At 39.9% G+C, this 23,389-nt stretch overlaps 1 protein-coding gene across 1 annotated transcript in view; it reads left to right on the forward strand.

The window, feature by feature from the left end:
* Positions 1 to 221: 221 nt before the first annotated feature.
* The window catches only part of GUCA1C (guanylate cyclase activator 1C), a 33,053-nt gene continuing 9,885 nt past the window's right edge, over positions 222 to 23,389 (forward strand). Inside the window, exon 1 of the mRNA XM_066177340.1 lies at positions 222 to 425. Within this exon, the coding sequence (XP_066033437.1) occupies positions 222 to 425 (204 nt within the window). The remainder of the gene's footprint in view (positions 426 to 23,389) is intronic.

Below are 23,389 nucleotides of genomic sequence, written 5' to 3' on the forward strand. Positions count from 1 at the left end.
CTGACTGTGCACAAAGACTGTAATTAGCCGCTAAAACCACAGGGTACTAAAACTGGGTGCCAGTAATCTTGCTAGGGTGCTATATTTACTTAGTCTATCTTGGTTGTGATCTGTAAGAGGTTTAAAGTAGCTCTCAAAGGCAGAGTTGGTGTTTGAATGATCACTCTTGGGAAGCAAGAATCAGCATTTGGATGAATAAATACTGAAAAAGGTTACCTGGTATGTTTGACGCAATGGGTGCTGCTGGATCAGCAGATGACATTAATGCTATGGAAATTCACCACTGGTACACAAAGTTTATGAAGGAGTGCCCATCCGGACAGCTTTGCCTGCATGAATTTAAACATGTTCTGGATCTACATGGACTTACTCCTGAAGCTAACAACTATGTTGAACAAGTATTTCACACATTTGACATGAATAAGGTAAGAATTCATTCTTGACTTCTGGGCTTTCCTATGGCTGTACCATTTGATGCACTCCAAGACATGTCTCAGAGAGCTGCAAGCTCCCTACTCAGAGGTAATGGAAGTGTTTCAATAGAAAACTCCGAGCAGTTAAACAACACTGGCTGGCAAACAATGTTGAGTGCTCTGTTCCCAGTATATTTTGCCAATTTGAAAGTTTCATAGAGTCATTCTAATACATGCTGATGGTTTCTCGTCTATGAAAACCAGATTTTTGTTATTATTTTCAGTATGCATTAATGATTGAAATTTTTATTTATATAGCTGCTTGAAAAATCTTTCTAAGGCAGTGAGTGTTCAGCTGGATCCATAGGTATTAATGCTTTCAGATTATGCAACATAGGCACAATAAGACTCCTTCTGTCACGGGATTCATTCTGAACACCTTCTGTGGCCTAATTTGGTATCAGTCAACCCCCCTTTTCCAAAGGCACATCTGTTTGGGTTTGATCCATCATCCCAATTTCACTGCTTAACATCCTAGGTCCTCCTAAGGATCTGTCCAGCGGCTTAGATGCATCGCTGTCTTATGTTATTCCAACACAGAGTTCATACAGGCTCCTTCTAGCCACGAGACCCATCCAGAGGTATTTTCCCCTAGAGCCAAAGTAACACTTTCTACCAAATGTGACAAAAGGAATGAAGAGTCATATGTGATCCCTAAAAAAGACACAGAAATCAGGCTTAGGCTGAACTGTCAATAATAAAAACTCAGCTTTCAGCTAATAGAAGAGATGGGCCCATCTTGGTATAAAGAAGTATTTTTTTAAAAAACAATAAAGCATTAGTGTTCTCTACCCACATTATTTATCTCAAGGACTTCAGAGATGTATAAAAAAAATTATTACATTACACAGATTACTTTAACAGCAGGTTAAAACTGGTCCAAATAGTAGACATAACTGCTCCACACATTTTCCAGTTCAAGAAATTGCCTTTCTGTCCTTCATTATCGAATTAATTACACTTGTTTCAGAAAATGCTGAGAATATAACGTACCTCGTGTGTCTTTATATGCAACAGTACCTCTATTTTACATTATGTGTTTTCATATATATCTCCACTCCCAGTATAGCTTCCTTTTTTGGAATTATGTAATTCTTTCTTCCATAATCCGCAAGGACTCTTCCTATAAAATCAGGCTCCTTGCATGCTTTTTCCTTCCCATGGCCAATTACCAGATGGTTAAACACACTGCAATTTGATTAAGTAGTATCACCTAACTCAATAAATGTGCTAATTACAGATGATGAGCAGACTTCCAGTCTACAAACATGAAACCTGACTGGCAGAAATTCTTAATTTGCTATGTTCTTTTCAATTAAAAATTTGATGCCTCAAGTTCCCCAGAAAAGCTTTATGAATGCTAACCTTCCTGCACAGCTCACAGGGACAGTGTCTGAGCTCACCCAAGAGCTCTTCCAGTTTAGCATTCATGTGTACTGCAAAAAGCCCTTTTCACATCAGTGCTCTTGAAAAGTGTGGGGAGCTTTGGGTGTTGGGGATTTTGGCTTTTTATTTTATGGGACAATATCTTTGGGTTTGCTGGTATTCTAAAAGTTCCTAATTGCCTTTCTCCCATTACTAGTAGCTTATCACCCATGGAGTAGTTTGCTCAAGTTAGCTGAGGAATATTAAGATGTATGCCTTAAACTTGTCAGGTTTTATACACTATATATCAGTTTGACTCTTCCTACCAATCAATCTTTAATCTCCTTCTCTGATATGCCCAGAACATTTTAATCAATTTGAATATTTCCACAAAATTTCAAAGAGTAGGCATTTCAGTTAATCAGTTCCTAATGTTTTCATAAAATTTGGCAGCTGGGTAGCAGGGACACACCCAGAATCCATGCAGAATTAAGCTTTTACTCATTGTTTAAGGCAACACTTGGCTGACAAAATGATCAGGCATTTGTTTCCTTTTGCCTAGAGAAAATACAGGAGGGAGCTGGGGTACCAGTGTTTGGGGTTTTAGGGGACAAAAGACACAGTTTGTATGGCTCTAGGCTTTTGTTTTGCTCTTCCCAGAAGGGTTTGTTTAATTAATGTTCCATGTTAGACAGAAAAAGATGCTTCAGTTTTTTATCAGTTTGGAAGTCTTCCCCCATTTTAATGAAATTTAACAACGATTTGGGCTTCAGGGCTTCATAAAATCCACTGTAAAACTGTTCATGCTAGGCTTAAAATCTCATTATTTAATAATGGGCTCCCACTAAATATCTGATATTCATTTCCTGTTCTGCAAGATGCTGTAACAATCCTCCACTAGCTACTACTAATCTGAGGCATAGATTTTATTGTGTGCTTTCTTAATTGAGCTGTTGCTCAGCTGCAGCAATAGGACCAGGCAAAGTTATTTAGAAGGCAGAACAGGAATGGCACATTTAGAATTGTCAATTACATAAGATTGTATAGTCTATAACCATTTGGAGATGGAAAGAAGATAAAGAATGGGACTTCCATTCCCAAAAAAAGAGCTAGCAAGTTTTAAACCCCGCCCAATCTATTTGTATAATTTAGTAGTTGGAAAGGTTTAAACACTTAGGGAAGTGAATCAAGTGAACCAGAATATTTTATCTGAATGTTTAAATTTTTCCCTTTAAATACTAATAAAAAAGAATCTATTTTTGATTAAATGGCAAGAGTATAGCCACATTATTCAGATACAACACATAGCATCTAGATAAGCTGTAGCTCAGTTTTATTCCCCTCTTGCCTTGAATAAAGTCTTGTGAAAGCCTCAATGAAAACCCTGTGGCAAACGAGAACCAGGACGTCTCAAACAATGTGCCAGGATTTCACAAGTTTCCCCTTTGGCATTCACACTGCTTCTAATATGTTTCGTTAGACATGATGTGTATATTTATCTGCTGTAATTTATGTTTCCTGTGAAGTCATTCTGTGGGGCTTCAGGATGGCTTAGGGGTCTGATTTAAGTAACAAGCAGAATGAACTGTGGCCATACTAGCTTGCCAAGAGAAATGCATCTGGGAGTTTTATGGCTTGGCATGGCTTTCCTGGTAACAGCATCCTCATAGTATTCTTTGTCATTCTGACTGCATCAACACTTCTAACAAGACCACGGCTCAGGCAGAGTACAATGGAAAAGCACTTGTCTTCTGGATGCTGATCTTAATGCAGAAATCCAGCTCAAGACTCCTTTCTGTGCTTAGCAGAGACAAAGGATCTTAGTTAAAGATGACTCAGCTCTTTCCAAGTTAGATGAACAAAGTCTTTCTGCCCTGCCTTATACATCAAGGGAAAAACAACTTACCTGAGTCAGTGGAAACTAACTCGTAACAGAAGATTTTTTTTTTAATCAGTTTCTGAAAAACTCCTACATGTAAATCAAGGTTCTGAACTGGCATAACATGTACAGATGTAAAAGGCCATAATGCCATTTTATTTTGATGTTGAAAATTGCAGCATTAGTTTTCTTTTGTTTTCTTTACCCTGCCCCCTCCAAACACACTCCAGCCCAAATTCTGCATGTTAATTTTCTCTGATAGAGGATCAGATTTTCTCTGCTGCCATAGTGGTAAAAATCACTGCCAGATTTATAGCATTAGTGGATGAAGAAAATAATTCGAGATGAAATTGCTTTATTTTGCAGGCATGTGTTTAGATTTTAGGAAGTGAGATTCCAAGCAAACAACAAATTGCAGGCTTCTCCCTGAACCTGAAACTGCTGAAGATTACTCTGTCAGCTTCCAGTTTCTATAATAACAAAAGAGCTATGCTTTAAATATTCAAATTTCTATCACTTTATTATCTGAAAACCCATCAATGAGCCTGTGAACAGAACATGTGTGTTAAGTGGATTATTCAAATTAAGTAAAATGATTACTTTTTAGTTTCTCCCCATGCTCTTGCTGTTTCAGAATTATATACACGTTGCTAGTTCTTTTTAACCTTTTAAACCTTTTTTAACCTTAGGTTAAATGATTAGATTTATATGAGGAAAAGTACTTATACCATGCTTGGTTTAGATGGGATGTTAAATCAAAGTACGTACCTTTAATTGGAGAGTCATGAAGAGTTTGTTTTCAGTGAGAAGTCCCCTTTCCAAATTTCCCTAGCTCTGATTTATACCCTTTCTTCAGGTGCTGTCATGTGAATTGCACCTGTGTCTGTATTTAAATAACCTGATACTTTCTGTGAGAGATTTCTGTGAGATCTGAAGATTTTTTTCCCAATGCTAATGATGCTGTATGATCCATTTGAAGTTTAGCAAGAGAACCAAGGCTGCAAACCTGACACAAACTCTTATACAACTTGAGCATAAATGTCATGTTTTGTCTTCAAGGGAGTCCCTGCAGAGGCACCTGAGTACATGTCAAGGTCACTCCAGACAAAGAGAAGGACCCACCTATTGACAAGGTCTTCAAAAATCTCCAAAATGAATTTGTTTCCTTGTTGGTAGGGCTGGATGAGAGCCATAAACCCCTCACATTTTCCCCTTTCACTACTAGTAGGTCGTGTGAATATTTTTGTCTTCACTCTCCTTTTTAAAAGTTACTTTCCCCACCATTTCTAAAGTAAATTCTGTTCATAGCTGCATTTTCAGACAGTTACAATGAATCTTTTCTGGTTTTCTACTTTATTTTATCATTGTGTTTTTATTCTTATTTGGAAAGCTTGTAAAAGTGTTATACAGCTGTTTTACGTCCCTATTCACCTCCTATTAAAAAAAAAAAAACAACTTTCAAAGCTAGGTAGTGGAAGGAAGACAGACTTCAATTTTTGCATACATCAGAAAGAAGATTTTGTAACTTCAAGAAGATAAATGGAAATAATCGATAAATGGAGTGGAAAAAGCGCAGTGAAAAAAAACAGGAATAGACAGGAATAAGTTGATAACAGCTTTTGAGGAGAGGGAAGAAACAAGTGAAATGTAAAACAAAAAGCAAAATTTACAAAATCGAGGCCCAAGTATAAAGAGATGGGAATAAATGTTTGAGGAGTGGAAGGAGGAAATAGTGCCTCATCCCTTCTTTGTACATTAATTGAAACCTTTGTGGAGCTGAAATGCCAGCTATGGAGGAAAAATGTTGAAAAGAGAGTAAAATCTTAACGAGAGATTAATTCTCCACCAGAAGCAGAGCCGATAGTTGGACAGAAACAACATCTGGGAATAAAAGTGGTTGTTTGCTCACTGCAGTGAGAGAGGGGGAGCTGGCAGTGGCAGTCACAGGATCCAATCCCTGGAGGTGTCTCTCCACAAAGCCTCTCCAGTGTCCCAGAAAAGCACTGGGACAGGGATTGCTGGACAAAAATACCACCGTGCTCCTTTAGCAAGAACACAAGCCCTTGTCTTGCGAGCCCAAGCCACTAGGAGATGCCAGTGGCTCAGTGTCTGCTCACCTTGGGAAAGACTTCAGGCGCCAGGAGGGAAAATGTCTGCGATCAAAACAACGGCACCTAACTAGGGAAGATAGCCTCGTCCTTTAATTAAATGCTTGCTGATGACTCTGTTGGCTTGGTTTTCCTTTTTCTAAAGTGCTTAACTCAGGGAATTCTATTGCTAGTAGGGAAAAAAAAATAAAAAATTTAAAATAATTTCTTTTTTTTTTCTGAATAGCTGTGCTGTGTAGGCAGATAAAAACAGGAAGTCAAGATTTAGAGTTGTTTAAGGATCTATACGTAGCATTATTAACTGGAAAAATCCAATTTGTCTAAGCTGAAATGCTTTGTGAAAACAGCCTGTGGCATCAAAACATTGTTGGGGTGAGTGCTAATTTAGATCTATTACCATTAACATGAAGATTTCTGGGGATCCTCCCATCTAGTTCATCAGCATGAAAAAGTTCAGTGATTTTTTTTTTTTCTTCTTAATTCTCCCATTTGGAGCCAGGACATTTCATTGGTGTCTCAGATTTTCCCTGGATAAGAGGACTCTTCCTCTTCATTTCTAATGAGACCACTGAAAAATAGCAGGTTAGCAGTAGCAGGGATTGTTAGTCCCACTTGCAGTTCCCTGACACCCACCAGAAAAGGTGCAGCCCAAGATCTTGCCCCCATGAGTTTAGGAAAATCAGTGAATTCACAACAACTACTAAAAGAAAGTATTCCTGACTTATCCTCCTGACAAAGGAGGATGCACCTCTTCGACAACTAAAAACCTTGATGAAAATAACAGCTTCAGCAGTGGCTCCTCCTTGTAAGTCATGAACTCCAAATGGAAAATGTAAAATTGGTATCTCAGAGCGCTTCCCATGATCATTAAAACTAAAGGAAAAGCACAGCACTACAAATGGTTCTGTGAGAAGGATAAGACTTGTTATTTCATTATGCATGGTTTGCTGGTTATTTATAGATACGGGCGCACTGTGGTATGCGTGGCTAACAACACCCACAGAATTACATCCTAGACTGGGCTCTGCACAACTAAGATAAGGACAGTTGACTTTCTCATCACCAAGATGTGTATCATTGAGCTATACTCATAATCTCCATGTCAGGAATAATGAAGCAGTACTACAAAAAGAAATCAAACATTATAGGCTCTTATAGATGTATTGTTTTAACAGGCACTGCCTTCTTTTTCAGTATTAAAGCTGTACAAAAACCTCAAGGAGGTAGTTGTTTGTACAACTACAGTAGCAGGCACACAAGGAATGTGGCTGTGAAGTAGCAAAGTTGGGCCAGCGCTTGATCAGTATTTTCAATGAGAGAATAATTCAGCAACTGTGTGTCACACAGTGGTACCAGGGTTTAAACACCTCAGAAAGCAGCTACGACCTCTCTTCTCCCCATCCCGATGTTTGAGTTAGCAAGAATTTGTGAGTCCTCTTGCCTCAGAAAAGGGGGTTGTTTCCTACTAGAAATTCGTCTCATTGGGGCAAAATCTTTCCGGTTTATAAAGTATAGCCCATAAAAGCAAGCTACATTTTGATGAGGATAAAAGAAAGAAAGGTCAGCTTGGTCTTCCTCCTTGTATAATGCATAGAAGAAATGCAGAATTGAGAAGCTAAACACTCATTCAAATAGTTAAGAAAACTGTAGAGTGGTCCAGAGAGAGAAGATGGTGATGGCTGAGACCTAATAATTTGAGTCTTAAAAATCAAAATAAACCAACAACACAAAAGCAAAAACCCCTAACACTGAAAGCCTTCATAGGTAAATTTTCCAACTAGGGTAGGCTGATCCAGCTCTTCTGGGAGGATAGCCTTCTCTTTGCTTTACCTGCAATGTACATTTCCTGTGTGCCCATGTTGTTGCATGTCTTGAACAAGCAATCTTTATTATGGGACTATCATTTTTGGTTTAAGTGCATAGTCCCACTGTCGCCTGTTTGTAAGGGTTTTTTTGGTTGGTTTTTTTTGTTTGTTTGTTTGTTTGTTTGTTTTTGTTTGTTTGTTTGGGTTTTTTATTCCCAGAATATTGTACAGGCTCCTAAAAGCTTTTGGCATCTCAATAGATACTGTAATTTTATCTTCACCTTTTAGAATTAGCTTTGTTTGGTACAGATAGCCCATTAGGAATTGTTTCACTGCGTTTTCTATACACAAACTAGTCTCTACACCCATTGTTTCAGCATTCTTTGAATTATCTTTGCTGTATTAATTTATTCAGTTCAGCTCCACATTGCTATCATTTTTTCTATTTTTATTTATAAATAGAAATGCTCCAATGCCTTTGGCTTCTGGAACAGGTGATTTCCATAGAATTTCTACTATCTCAGCACATGCTTTCTCTGCAGCTCATTAAGTACCATCAGACTATGCAGAGGGTTATAAATTTCAGTCTTTTTGTGCCCCGTAAAACTCACCTTTCATTTTGTCAGGTGTTATATCAAAGAAATTATACCATTCTAGTCTCCTACTAAGGGTGAGGGATGCTGCGAGACTAAACTATAAATCAGATAATTTTTTACCCAGGCATTTTTGCTGTCTTTACAGGTGTTTTAGTTATTCTTATTAAGGTAAAGGGATTCTGAAAACAGGTACTACTTTAAAAGCATTCCAACTTTAACTGAACATTCTCTTGTAAGTCTTTTGCCAGAATGTACAAAATCTGACAAAAAGCCAGACTTCTAAGGCCCTTCTTTAAGGCAATGCAGCAGTCTCTCCTGTGCCTCGATCACTGTGAGCAGACTTCCCCAAGACTTGCTATTTGGAAGCAACAAGCAAAAGTATGGGAAGAAAAGAGGAGGGAGAGGAAAGGGATCAGTATACGTGAGCAACTCCCAAGTTCCCTGTGCCTAGAATGAAAGCCAGTGACCAGTGTCTGTACAAGGTCATGTGAAGAGGTGGGAGGGAGCTGTTATTGCCCAAGTGAAAGAGAGAAAAGACGAAGGATGACTAGCACTGGGTGAGTTATTGATGGACAGTCCTTAACATAACCATATCATGTCAAATTTTCAGCCTGGTTAAGTCTTATTCCTGATACTCTATTGTCTTGGTTTCAGCTGGGATAGGGTTCTTTTTCTTCCTTGTATCTGGTACAATGCTGTGTTTTGGATTTAATAGGAGTAATATTAATAACACACTGATGCTTTGGTTGTTAATATGTAGTGATTATGCTAAATCAAGGACTTTTCAGTGTCTTATGCTCTGCCACTGAGGAGGTGCATAAGAAGCTGGGAGGGATCACAGCCAGGATAGCTGACCCAAACTGGCCAAAGGGATACTCCACACCACAGAATGTCATGTTCAATATATAAACTAAGGGGAGTTGGCTGGGAGGAGCCAATTGTTGCTCAGGGACAAGCTGGGCATAGCTCAGAGGGTGGTGAGTAATTGTACTGTACAACACTCTTTTTTCTTGGACTTTATTCCTCTCCTGCATTATTATTATTATTATTATTATTATTAGTTACTATATTTATTTTATTTCAGTTATTAAACTACTCTTATCTAAACTCAGTTCTACCAGTCTTTTTCCTATTCTCTTCTCCATCCCACCAGGGGCAGGATGGGGTGAGACTGAGAGTACAGCTGTCAATAGTACTCAGTTGCCACTTGGGGTTAAACCATAATACCTGTCTTTGCTGTTTGACACAATCACTTCTCATTCCTTCAAGAGCAGGGCATGATGGCTGAAGAAGAAAGTTCAGAACTGTCGTCAGACTGTGCATCCCCAAGAGGTCTGTCTGCTCTCCTTTCACCTCCCTTGTCCTTGCATCATCTTCATTTACCCTCAATGTTCTAGCCACACACACCTGCACATGAAATGTGCACACCAGCACCCTGCACAGGGTGTGTCTCTATTCTCTCTCAGTCACTGGGATCACACAGCAGGTCTAGGCCTGGGACATGGTCTCTGGAGGAAAGGCAACACACCGACTTGTCCACTTTTCCCTATGTTCTTTGCTTGTTGAACCAGTTCTGGCTAAACTGATGGCAATGTCTGGATCTTTCTGCTTGATCTTCAGAGGTTCATGAGCACCTAACAAGTGTTCAAGCTTTCTTACTCATATGCCATATTTTGAAGTGTATGATAATAAACTTGTTGCTGTCCTTGTGAAGAGAGCTGAAGTACAGACCATTAGGAGTATGGGGGTCCTTCTCAAAAACTGACCTGATCCTATAGTATTGATTGCTCTCAGGCTGAAGTCAGGCTGGAGGATGGTAGCCATTTTTCATGGGCTGTGCTCTTTAACGACATTGTGTGATTATAAATGAAAAGGATGAGCGGCAGCGTCTTCTTTCTGCGTCACTAACATCCTATATGTTCACACTGGTTATTTTTAGCCCCTCATTTCTTTGTCCTATAGTAACGCTCCTGAGCCGCTCATCTCCTTGTATAAAACCTAATCAGTACAGAAGTATTACTGATACCTAACCCCTTCCCTGAGCTTATGGAGGAAGAAGGAATTCAGCTCCTGAAAGCTATAAACCAGAAAGCAAGACTACACCACTGACCAAGAACAGACCTGTTTTTAATTTACTTACCGGACTAAGTTGATTCCTGTTACGGAAGTTACTGTAAAAGATTCCTCTTCCATTTAAATTCTATGACAAGGCTGGCAACCAAAACTGTGTATTATATCTGGAAACCCAAGCCAAGAGGGAAGAAATAGGATGTAATTTGCACACAAATTCACAGCATATTTATGATAAAAAGTACATCAAGGAGGAGTCCAAAGGGCTCAATTTTTAGAAAGGCTTAATCCACTTACAGCAAAGAGGCTATAATAACAGGCATTGCTGTTTGCGCTCTCAACTTTTCCAGCCTTATTTGCAGCAAAAATTATAGCTATTCCTGACAGGTATTCCAGAATTATACTCTTGTGTGTAGCTAATGGCTTGTATATAATTCAAAATCAGTCACTTTTAGAATATCCTCTTTATTTTTTTAATAACAGGTATGTTTGTAGTTAATGGAAGAGTGATGAACTATAATTTGACCATAGTGCTCTTTGCTTCTACTTTAGCCACTGTTCGAAATCCCATCTATTTTAGACCTGGGCATTAAAGTTAATCTCATGAGTAGAGATAGGCACTACATAAAAATAGAACTTACGCTGTAAGATGTTTAACATAGCGGTTTAAAAGCCATATTAACCCGAGTTGTGGTCATGAGCAAGACTTTGAACCTGGGAGATAGAAATGTGAACACACAAAAAGGAACGTTTACTGTGTAACAACATGGGTGCCCAAGAATCATTACCAGATCCCCCTGCACAGATGCACCATTATTACAGCAAATTTATGAGAGAATGTCCATCTGGGCTGCTTAGTCTGCACGAATTCAAGAAACTTTTGGATCTTCAAGGGCTGGATCCACAGGGAGACCTATACATTAAACGAGTGTTTGACATCTTTGATCTGAACCAGGTAAACCTTCTTTTCTTTATTTTTTTTTAATCTCATAGTATTGCCTTTTTTGTGACTTGTAGCCTGCAGGCTCTTCTTTGTGCTATTCTCCCAAAACTGCTTTTGTGGACAGGTTTGCCATTAGGGTGCACTAGAGGTGAAGAAGTGAGACTGTGCTTTGAGGGTTTGGATTAGGACTTTTGTTAGTACTTTCTGGGGACATTTTAAAAAATGTCAGGAAACAATTCTTTAAAAGAGATGTAATTTCCAGTTCACTGATTATTCTTCTATTCATTGCGTATCCTGTGCTTGTATATAAGCGTATGAAAACATTGGTGTGCTCAAAGTTAATAAGTTCTTACAACTGAAGATGAAGTGCCGTGTATATAAATGGATTTAAATGGATTTTCTCAGAGTACCATATTGAACATGTGGCAGAGGTGAAAAAAACTCAGATGAGGAGCTTACACTCAGTGTACAAGTCGCAAGACCAAGTACTACTGAATGAAGAGGTCAAGCAGTTTCTCCAGGCTATACTTCTAATTTACCCTCCTTTATACTGCAATTACTGCTCTTGATTGCAATCAGCCCTCTGTAATGTAGCTGGCTCCCAGACAGAAAAGATACCTTTTCCTTAGTAGTATAGACACGGCTGAAGACACAGTCATTTGGTACTTCCGTGCAGCACCCTTTCCTAGGTCTGTCTTGAGCATTGCTTCACGGTTGTAAGGTGCTGGAGCTGGCCACCTTGAGCCCTCCAGTCCTTGTGATGCTAAGTGGCCTGGGGCACATGCTCTGCAGTGCTGTGAAACCTTCAGGTTTGTTGAGACCTTCAGATTCCGGATTAATGTAAAAGTGAGGAGAGTGGAATCAAAGTAGGTTAGAGAAAGGGCATTGGCTCACCCTTTGCTGTGGTAGTGGCCAAAGACACTGAAAAAATAGGAGTCATCTGCTAATTGTTGCTACTTTGTCTGGTGTTACAGAGTTGTGCCACTCTGCTTTGCAGGCTGCCATCTCTTGTACATGCAAAGTGGTTAAACTGCCAGACACTAAAACAATTGTTTTTATGACAAGTTGAAGACAGATACTTTGGGGGACTTAATACACATTTTAAATGTAGATGGGAGTTATGTATGGCATCAAAAACAGAGAGGCATGAAGAGCTGCACCAGGACTGTCAGCTAGAGAACACACTGCCTTTTCAGCACGGCTTTCAGGATCGCTGTCCTGAAAGATCTCAGCTGCTTCATCTGTGTGACTGAACTCCCTCTTTTACCAGGAACTTTCTTGTTGTATCTGTCTGGCTTTTGTCATCTTCCTCAGATGAGCTAAGATCAACACAGGCTGAGGAATGGGGTAATGTCCAGGAATTGTCTCGCAGGAAAACCAGTTCATCACCCAGCCTATTGCCAGCCATCACAACTTTCAGGAGCACATCCCTGGGGGACTGCATGGTATGGCTGTAGAGTCAGCACAGGAGAAAGCATTTCCCCCTACTGTCTTCTCCCTTGTCTGTATTTTGTCAGTCTTGGAGTCACAGATACCAGGCCAGTTAGGGATGGCCTGTTTGATTAAACTAACTGAGTGGGTTAGAATGCAGTCCCTTCACAAGAGAAGGTCATGTGTGTCCAGATGGTGTCTTAGTGTAGCATCTCTACCAGTCCCTACAGATATCCCATTTTTTTCAGGCGTTTCACAAGGAGTTTTACTAAAAAATTCAGCTTTCCACGTAATGTGGAGTTGAACTGTGGCTACAGCAAGGACATCCCTACCTGTAGATCAGTTTCCAAGCTAAAAGAAAAATGAGGAAATAAAAAAAAATTAAAAAAAATTAAAAAAAAAAAAAAACCAAAAAAAAAACCACACAAAAAAACCAAACAGAAAACAGAGTAGAGAAATAGGTGTTAAACAATAGAGCAGTTGGGAATCGAGACAGAGTGCAACAAAGCTCAGAAATCTATGTTGATCAGTAGCCTGTGAGCATTTGTAAGGTATGATAGATATTGAGAGGATCAATCTTGCTAGGGAAGGCAAACAAAACTAAAACTGGCATATTTGAGACCAACAGATATTTTTATGCAGAAAAAAATGGAAAGGAGCAATTTAAGATGTAAGTATATCCTGTGCCCATGGCAACTCTTTACAGAGCTTTACAGATTTTCTGTATTTTAATCTCTACTCAGTATAATGATTGTATTTCTTTTTTTTTCTAGCATTGTTAAAAGCACTCTGTTTTCATACATTGAATTTCTTTTTTAATACATTACCAAGACAAATGGCCAGTGTGTTTAAGAAATACTTTTAGAAACAAGCAGCAGAGATCAAATGATTTTCAGATACATGGCTGTGATGGTTTTTTATGTGATTAAGCTGAGAATAAAATGGCAACAGCCAGCTTCTTAGAGTGGGAAGAAAGTAATGTTGTTTATGAAGTAAAATAAGAGGATCTCTTTATTCCACATGCTCACTTTTTGTCCTAGAACCTGTAGAAAGGTTTTTCTACAGATTTTTCTCTGCCCCAGGATTTTTGGCAAAAATGTAGGATTTGATCCTGAAAAGGTTTTAGTTAAGTACAGATGCATGAAGAATGGCCAGTGGATGGTGACTGGAGGTATCACACTGTGGGGTCTGAAATTGTAGCAATTACTGTACAAATAAGAGGTCTCTGACATGCAGAACTTTTAGGCACTGTGCTCTATTAAACAGATGAGAATCATCTCCAAGCCACAGCAGTTAGTGGACATAATAATGCATAATGCACAAATTCAGAAATAATTTCATCATTTTTGCTGACATTCAGTTCTTTCAGTACTTTAACAACTTCTGAGGTACGAAGATCAAAATTTTGTTTCCTTTTCTACTGCATCCTTTTCTGGTTTTTGCTTTCTAATTAAGGGGTGACTATCTCAATGACTGGTGGAATATACCAAACTTCTTGATAGAGATTATTTTCTTTCACTTAAAAGTGCCCTTTATATATAAGTGTTATAATTAGATGGTTGGCAAACTTGAACCTTCTCCCATGCTTCCCATAGCTGACTTCTTATAGATGCATGACATGATTTTTTCCTGCTCTAACCATGGTTTAGTAGTGGACTTTTACAGTTAAAAATTGTTATTACTTCTATTGCTGAAGCTTATAAAAAATCATATAGTTTAGTGACTAGTTTACATTTGATCTAAATCTAGAGACAACCATTATGGAAAACTTGAGTCATTTAATACGGTCTTCTCAGCATAAAATATATTTTTCACATGTAGGCTTCCGTTTTCTCAAAATAGGGATCTGCTCAGAAAGCTCTGCTAAAGAGTTAGTCCTGTGATTAATCTACAATTCCAATTATAGCAGCCTAATGCCTCGAGTTAATCTGAGGACATCCATGTTTGGAGGTATATAAAAGAACAAGATGGTAAAACCCTCCTGGGAGGTGCATAGATTTCCTCCTCTGTGTTTCATGTGTGCCCAGTTTAAAACCTCTAGCATGTAAGGTGTGGAATATTAACCTCATAGGCTGCCAGTTGGACTGTGGGATGTAATTACAGTTGTAAATTTCACCTTCTCATCAGCTTTGCTGCTTCCAGCTGAAGCCTCTTACAGACACTCTTGTCCCTCTTAGGATTTCCAGTAAAAACCCTAAATTTCCAGTAAACTGAAAAGTTTAAAAAGAATAATAGCAGCATGGTAAATTTTTTTTGACAATTTGTGATAGGTTGAAAGCCCAGTCAAAACTCATTTCACTCTCAAGGCATCCATACAAATACCAACAGGAATTCAGTTGCAAGCCAAATCTTATTCCCTGCCTTTCTCTAGGTTGGAGATAAAAAATTAGTTCAGCTCCCCACTCATGGAAATTAATGGCTAGTGAACAAATGACAAGGAAGGGGACATCTTCACAGAGCAATTAAATGCTATGTGGAGATTGTGGTCTCCTCTGGTGTCAGCAGCAGGCAGATCATTTTGTGCCAAAGAGACAATGGTGCTGTGGCTGTTTGGCTTCTTGGGCTGTTATCTCACATGCTAATGTGTGTACAGGCACACCTGTGAGGTACAGGGACATCTGTGAGGTACAGGGACACCTGTGAGGTACAGGGACATCTGTGAGATACAGGCACATCTGTGAGGTACAGGCACATCTGTGAGGTACAGGTACACCTGGGAGGTATGGGTACACCTGTGAGGTATACCTATCAGATCAGCACTGTACAGGTATTTGTGGTTCTGGCTCAACAGAGTGCACCTGTTCAATGCACAAAGGCCATTTCCAGGCAGGACCTGTTTCTGTACGAGGTTAGTGACAAAGGCTGTGTCTGAAAACCTTTCCTGTCAGGAACATAGTAAATAAGCACTAACCCTTCCTAGTGTGTCTCTTGTGCAGACCACCAGTGGTTGCAAACCTAAGTGACCCTATACACCAAGAACACAGATGTCTTTTTTAATTTTTTTAAGTTCCTTAAAAACGGGGACTCTCATGTGAAGGTTTTTCAGCCCTTCTTTGCCCTTTGTGGGATGCTTCGCTAATAATTAAACATACAAACAAGCAAACAAATAAATACGCCAGTGAAGTTTGAAAGCTGTTCTTCATCATTATTAACAGCATTGAAAAATAAAGGTGCTGAGCATTCGGAACTGTAATTGGAAAGTTCACTTTCCTTGAGATTATCACAAGGAGTGCAGAAGGTAGCATTTCAGCAAATGTTTTATTGATGACTCATCCATTAATACTTGTAGGCAATATTTATATAATGACATTGGCAGGATAAGAAGTGGTAGGTTTATCTTTTGCCACAGCTTTCCAATGAAAACTTCCAAAAATAATATGTTTATGAAAATACAAGTGCAACCAAATTAATTTTTTTAAGGATCCCCTGTCTTAGATCTGAAGAGTCCCCTCTTAGGGAAAAATTATCTCAGTCTTCTTCGCCCTTAAGCTATTTGTAATACAAAAAGGATAAATCTGCAAGCACATACAAACACATTTAATTCTTCCTACTTTTTTTTCCTTCTCCTGCGTCTCAGTCCACCCATAACTGTCAGTCCTAGTTCATGCTTCCTAATGATGAATTTTAGAGAGGAAACAGCTATGTTCACCTATAACATCTCAGTAGTTGCCAAGTATACTGACGTATATTTGGTTTTCGGTGAGAATATGTATCATATTTCAGTGCCATTATATCTGTCAAAATGAGGTTTCACTGATGTTAAAGGAGACAACACATCTAGGAAAAAAAAATGTCTGGTATATCCATAATACATTGGATGTGTTATTTGCTCTTAGGCAGAAATAAGGAAAAATTCTACAGTCAGCACTGCTACTATTTAACACTCATTCTGAAATATCTTCTTTCTTTAAATCAGAAACCCAGATCACTGTCATCCATTCCCTGTTAGCTTGCAGATAGGTTTTGCCACCATTAAAAAAAAAATTGAACACTGCTGATTGATTGATTGATTGACTGAGTTCTTATAAACTCTGAAGGACAAAATTTGTGTAGCCATTTAACACATGAAGCAATGGACTGAAAAGGGGATGATGCTGTTGTAGTTCTCTCACTGCTTCTTTTGGCATTAATTGAAACTAGCTACAGGAATAAATGTCTGTTGCTTTGTAGGAAAATCGGATTTTAAAAGGTAGGTTTACTGTGAAGAGAAAAGATTGATAGGTGTGTGGCATGAAAGGAAAATTACACAAGTTCCAGAATTTTCTGTTAAAATTTATAAAGCATTGGACAGACCACATCAGAGAACACAATTTTCTGCTACTTCTTATGCAGAGAGAAATTTGGTAGATGCACAAAAACGGACACTCCACAGCAGTTTTAGAAATCTTTTGATAAGGAGCCACCAGCTGATGTCAATCTTTAATCATTTTTCTACTTTGTCTTTTTCATTTAAAATGTAAAATAGTTCTCTGATAGAGTTCATTTGACATCAGTATGCAGATTAGAGTGATAAAAAAAGATTTTAAAATGAATCCATTTAAAATATTAAGAAGAAACTTTTAAAATAATGTTTGATGTAGAACAGATAATAAGAAATGCAAAAATATCTTACTTCAATACAACTTTGTTGTGTGTAGAGATGACTACTTTGCAATGTAAACTAAATCTCAAGTTATATATATTTTTTTTCTTTTTCCTTTTTTTTTTTCCTGAAGAACAACTGTTTCGCTTCATTCCTTGTACTTTGAACAAAGCCAAGAAGTGTTGGGAGGCAGAGCAGCTTTCCGTTTTTTTCTCATTCTACCTCCTTCCCCACTCTTCTGTGGTGTCTTTATAATTCAAATTTTCATGTAGACTTTTCAGCATCTGATTTTGTGTTCTGGATATAAGTAGATGTTATCTTCTTTTGGTCATAGGGACACGAATGTGGTTAGCCAAGTACAACATCTTTGGTATTGTAGCAGAAGGAAATGAGGGTCATTTGGCCATGAAGTTCTCTATTAAAGTAGTGTTTGCACTTCATATTCCATGAACAGCATACAAATGTCCACAGAAAGATGTCATATTTTTCAGAGGTCTTTTGCTGCTTATTGTAATTTATTCTTCATTTGACCTTCACTTGTTTTTTTTTTCTTCCACTTTTTCCACCTTAAGAACTGTGAGAGAGAGAGTAATGTTATGTTCATCTCTATGAAGCATCTAGTCTAGGGATTCTAGTGAAGATATTATTTTGTTAGAGACTGCAGGGCCCAACTGAGCAATTGTTACCTAGCACGACGTATTAGCTGCCTTCCACATGACCACAGAAGGTATGAAGAGCCCTTAAAGGATGAAAAAAAATGGGTGCTAGAGAGCAATCCTTCGAAAATTACCTGGAACATAAATCTTAAGCATTTCCACTTCTTGTGGGATTAATTAAATGGCTCGGGATAACTTTGCAAACTGTCCTTTCCTGGAAAATATAGTTTTCAGTTGGGCCTCCTTTTGCAGACTGTCTTGCTCTGCTGTGTGCTCAGAACTGGCAATAGCAGCTGTGATATGAATTGTCAGGCTGCCTAAGGAGCCACTTAGCCCCTTTGCTACATCCTTACATGTTTCCAGGCATTACCAAAGCTAACACAATAAAATTGGGTGCAATAGTTAATAGAAAGTAAGGATGATAATCAGAGAAATATTTTCCCAAACTTTCCTGAACTACTTTCCTCTTTTGTGTCATAAGTCTCTGAATAATTGAGCAAACATAAGTTCAGGGATGTCTTCAGCCTGAAATGACTCCTTGGACAATTTTCTTAGCCTACTCTAACCAACCAGCTTAGCCAAGGCAACAAGGTTGCAGCAGCAACATCTGCATTACATACACTATGGGGCCAAGAACCATATAAACTGATTTTGCATCAAGGCATGATGCTTTACATCAATCCTTTTCCATGGTTCTTGTATTGGACCAGTACTTCCACTTTGCCCAGAGAAGCCTAACTCTTGCTTGCTCTGGTTTTGAAGGCTTTGTCACTCTTATAAATGTCCCTACAACAAGAAAAGCCTAGAAAAGCTTATTTTTGTTTTATGACAGTCACTGCTATCAAGTTGTAGTCAGCAATAAAAACCTGTATTGAAAAAATTAATTGGCTTCTAAACCAAGGGCTGGAAGAAAATAAAGCTCTAGATATGTCTTAGACAGAAAGAATTCTTCGGTTGGAAGTTACAAAAATCTACATCTTCCTGATATATTTGGACTTCTTGAAAGTGACATGTAAAAATCCTGTTCCTATTAGTTTCAGACACAGTCCAACAAAAGCAACAAAAACAACAAAACCAAATCATTTGCTTCTCCTTAATTTGGAGTAATGTTGCACAAAATTATCTCAAATGTTAAATAACTAGTCTGATTACTGTAAATGAGGAGGTTAAATTATGCTTTGCTGCATTCAAAGCAATATAGTAACCTAATTCTTCTCAGTACGATTAAGTGCCTTTGAAAGGTGCAGTGCCCTAAAATCTCTGCTGTGGTTAAGGACCTCAAAGACAAGTTTAAAGAAGAGATTAGGGAGGTGAGGGTGCAGGTAAGGAAGAACAGTGTGGCACAAATGCAAGTCACAGACCCCAACGCAAGAACTCAGGAGAGGGGGTACACCCCATGAGCTGAGCTGTGGTTTTTCCTGTGTGACCATGGGGGTGACATGAGAAGGTGGGATGGGAAACCCACTTCTGTCCTGGCAGCATGGATGCATCAACTCAAGGAGGGAAACACTAACTGAGCGAGTTCTGCTAAAGTGAAGGTAGCTTCAGCCTCCTATGACCAAGCTGCCAGGTATTACAGGACTGAGGAGGATCTGTCAGATCCCCTTGAAGGAACCTCTACTATGTATGCCCAGGAAGAAAATGATAACCAGAGCTAAAGGGGCCCTGCCTCTATCCAGGAAGAGGCATGGGAAAACTGGATCTTTTGGATGGTGTGGATCCGATGGCCTGGCACATCAGAGACACAGAAATATGAAGCTTTGGTTGACACTGGCATGCAGTGTACCCTAATGCAATCAGGACATGTGGGGACAGAACCTGTTTGCACCGCCAGGGTGACAGAGAGATCGCAGCAATTGACCTTGTTGGAAGCTGAGGTGAGCCTGACCAGGAAGGAGTGGCAGAAACTTCCGATTGTGACCAGCCCAGAGGCCCCGTGTATTCTGGGCATAGACTTCCTCAGGAACAGCTATTACAAAGATCCAAAGGGACTCAGGTGGGCATTTAGGATAGCTGCTGTGGAGGCAGAGGGCATTAAGCAACTGAACACCTTTCCTGGACTATCAGAGAATCCTTCGGCAGCTGGACTTCTGAAGGTGGAGGAAAAACAAGTACCAATTGCCACCTTGACAGTGCTGGCAGTACCAGATGAATTGGGATACCGTGATCCCCATCCACAAGATGATCCGTTAACTGGAGAGCCAAAGAGTGGTCAGCAAAACCCACTCACCCTTCAACAGCCCCATCTGGCCTGTGCGCAAGTCTGATGGAGAATGGAGACTGACTGTGGACTGTCGTGCATTGAATGAAGTGACTCCACCGCTGAGCACTGCTGTGTCGGACATGCTGGAACTTCAGTACGAGCTGGAGTCCAAGGCAGCGGGGTGGTATGCCACTATTGACATTGCCAATGCATTTTTCTCCATTCCTCTGGCTGCAGAATGCAGGCCTCAGTTTGCTTTCCCTTGGAGGGGCGTGCAGTACACCTGGAACCGACTGCCCAGGGTGGAAACACAGCCCCACCATCTGCCATGGCCTGATCCAGGCTGCACTGGAGATGGATGAGGCTCCGGAACATCTACAGTACATCAATGACATCATTGTGTGGGGGAACACAGCAGCCAAAGTGTTTGAGAAAGTAGAGAAGATCATCCAGGTTCTCCTGAAAGACAGTTTTGCTATCAAGAAAAGCAAAGTTAAGGGACCTGCCCCAGAGATCCAGTTCCTGGGAGTAAAGTGGCAGGTTGGATGGTGTCAGATTCCCACTGAGGTCATCAGTAAGATCACCGTGATATCTCCACCAACCAGCAAGAAGGAAACACAAGCTTTCCTAGGTGCCATAGGTTTTTGGAGAATAAACATTCCCGAGTACTGCCAGATTGTGAGCCCTCTATACTTGGACACCTGCAAGAAGAACGATTTCCACTGGGGCCCTGAACAGCAACAAGCCTTTGCCCAGATCAAGCAGGAGATCACTCATGCAGTAGCCCTTGTCCCAGTCAGGACGGGACCAGAGGTGAAGAACATGCTCTACTCCACAGCCGGGAACAATGGTGTCTCCCAGAGCCTTTGGCAGAAGGTGTCTGGTGTAACTTGGGATCACTGGGATTCTAGAGCTGAAGTTACAGAAGGTCTGAAGCAAACATTGCTGTGATAATACAAATTTATGGCGTAATAATTTGTCATTACCAACTAAAAACCTACGTTATCATTAAAATCATCACTTGCTTAAACCAAGTACAGTTGAATTCTTGACTATAGGATTTAACATTATGAGTTTTGAGATATGAACTAAAAGTTTTACACCAGGTGAGGAAGATGTGACTGCACTCGCGCCACAGCGCCCCCTGCAGCCACGGGGGAATCATCGCACCTGCCCTGTCTGTCTGGGGTCCAACAGCGCCCCTGCCGGCTGTGACCGTAACTGCACCAAAGGGGAAGTGCTCCAGAGCTGAGAGAAGGCTGTGATTGGGATTCTAGTTTTTGCTTGTTGTTAATGCTGTGGTTGTTGTTTGTTCGTTTGCCATGTTATACATATTAGTAAGGAACTGTTACTCCTTTTCCCATATCTTTGCCTGAAAGCCCCTTAATTTCAAAGTTATAATAATTCAGAGAGAAGGAGGTAATCTTTTTTCCTGACCTCCTTGGCAGCATTTTTCTTTTAAAACAAGGCAAATTTTACTGGAGGTTTGTCCTGCTACGCTTTTGAATTTGTCAAACAAGAAACATCTGCTAGGATTTTTAGCAAGGAATTTGCTGGAAAATGTGTTGTCATGGCTGCATTTTTTAGTGTTTTTCCTCTCTGGCCTACTGCTTTAAGTTGGGAAAGATGTTCCTAAAAGCACATGCAAAGGCTCAAAATTAGGAGTGCAGAAAGCTAAATTCCAGCATCCAGAGGACAGCCGAGGGCAGCGGGCTAGCTCTTTTCAGTACAGCCTTCCTGGGCAGAGGCCCCAGCCTGGTGATCTCCCTGTCTTCTCCAGTAATCTTGAAAGAAAATTGTCAATGATGGCAGGTAGTTAGGGGGTAGTTGTTAATTTTAAAGTAATAAAATTGCCATCTTAACATTCTGGATTTCACCAGGTTTTACCAGGGTAGCCTGCAAGTCTGAGAGCCAGGTCACATAGCTGACAAATGTCCCGGTAATTTCTAAGTCCCCAAACCTAACAGGTCCTCTTCACCTGGGCAAAGCAGAACCTTGTGTAACAGCCTGGTCAATACAGCCTCATCTCTTTACGTAACAGTGAGAATGCAACGATTACAAAACCACTTAATGACCTGCAGATCCTAATTCCCTGCTTTGTTCCTCATCCTTATTTAATAATCTTTGCTTGCTGAGATCTCTCCTGCCCCATGACAAATGCCATCTCTGTTTACTTATGAAACCTGTGAGTCTGGCCAAGCTCAAACTCCAGTATAAGATCCTGGGTAACAAAGTAACAGAGTTACAAGTAGCTCTTTATTTCTTCAACAATTGCACACGCGACCTTTGAGGACCAGACGAAAGTACTCAGAAGCAAAAACAAACCAAGGATGGTTGGACTCAATGATCTTTGAGGCCTTTTCCAACCTACACGATTCCATCATTCTCCGATTCCATGAAGTGGAGGAACAAGAAATAGAGTGAAATGAATCCTCCTTTAGGTTTCCGAGGGCAGAGAAAGCAGTGCTATATTTGAAATTGGACCCAGTGAGAAAGAAAGAAGCACATAGGATTACCTATAAATTTCACAGTTATTCTGAGCTGTTTGACCCACACCTCCTCCCTCTGCCTTAAGAGGTTTAAGGACTATTCTGAAAGACAGGCGATTGGGAAAGAAGGTGGCTTAATGACCTAAGCCCTAGGTTTGAAATACCTGGACCATCTATGTTTGCACATGCATTAATCCTGATAAACAATTTGAGCTATTCTCCTGCTGTCAGATTGAGTTTAGAGATTTTTCAGGAGCAAATTTTGGAAACAAGGCACTGCTTATTTTATAGACTCTTGGTAGAGCCCACAGTGGTCCAAATAAGATGATGAGTTCACTCACCATAGGATTTTCAGGGACAGAAATTGTTCCTTTTCACATGCATGGCCACAGCATGTGGTGTGAGATGGCTGACTACGCCTGTAAGGAGGTCCCTGTCACTGCCAGGACATCATTTTCATGGAAGAGCTAAGCAGCCAAAATACAAAGTTCAGAACACTCTGGCACAACCTTGGATAACCATGCTGTTTCAGATCAGCTGTGTATTTATAGTTGACAAGTCAATTATTTTTAATCTCTATAGTTTGAAGTCCTAAGAGTTTTTTTAAGGATCTGTGAAGATTAGCGGTGCTTTTCTGGGAGCCAAAGGGTAATGCCCTCCTACAGCTCCAGGGCTGGAGAATTAATGGCCATTGTATAATGTGGCAGTCCCTCACTGCCCAGCTTTGCCCCAGGGGACACACATCTCTGTCCTCACCAAATAATGGTGAGCAGCCTCCAGTAAAGGTAC

Source organism: Chamaea fasciata, unplaced genomic scaffold (assembly GCF_029207755.1).
Source record: "Chamaea fasciata isolate MVZ Bird 193981 ecotype frontalis unplaced genomic scaffold, bChaFas1.0.hap1 SCAF_2, whole genome shotgun sequence".
Lineage (NCBI taxonomy): Eukaryota > Metazoa > Chordata > Aves > Passeriformes > Sylviidae > Chamaea > Chamaea fasciata.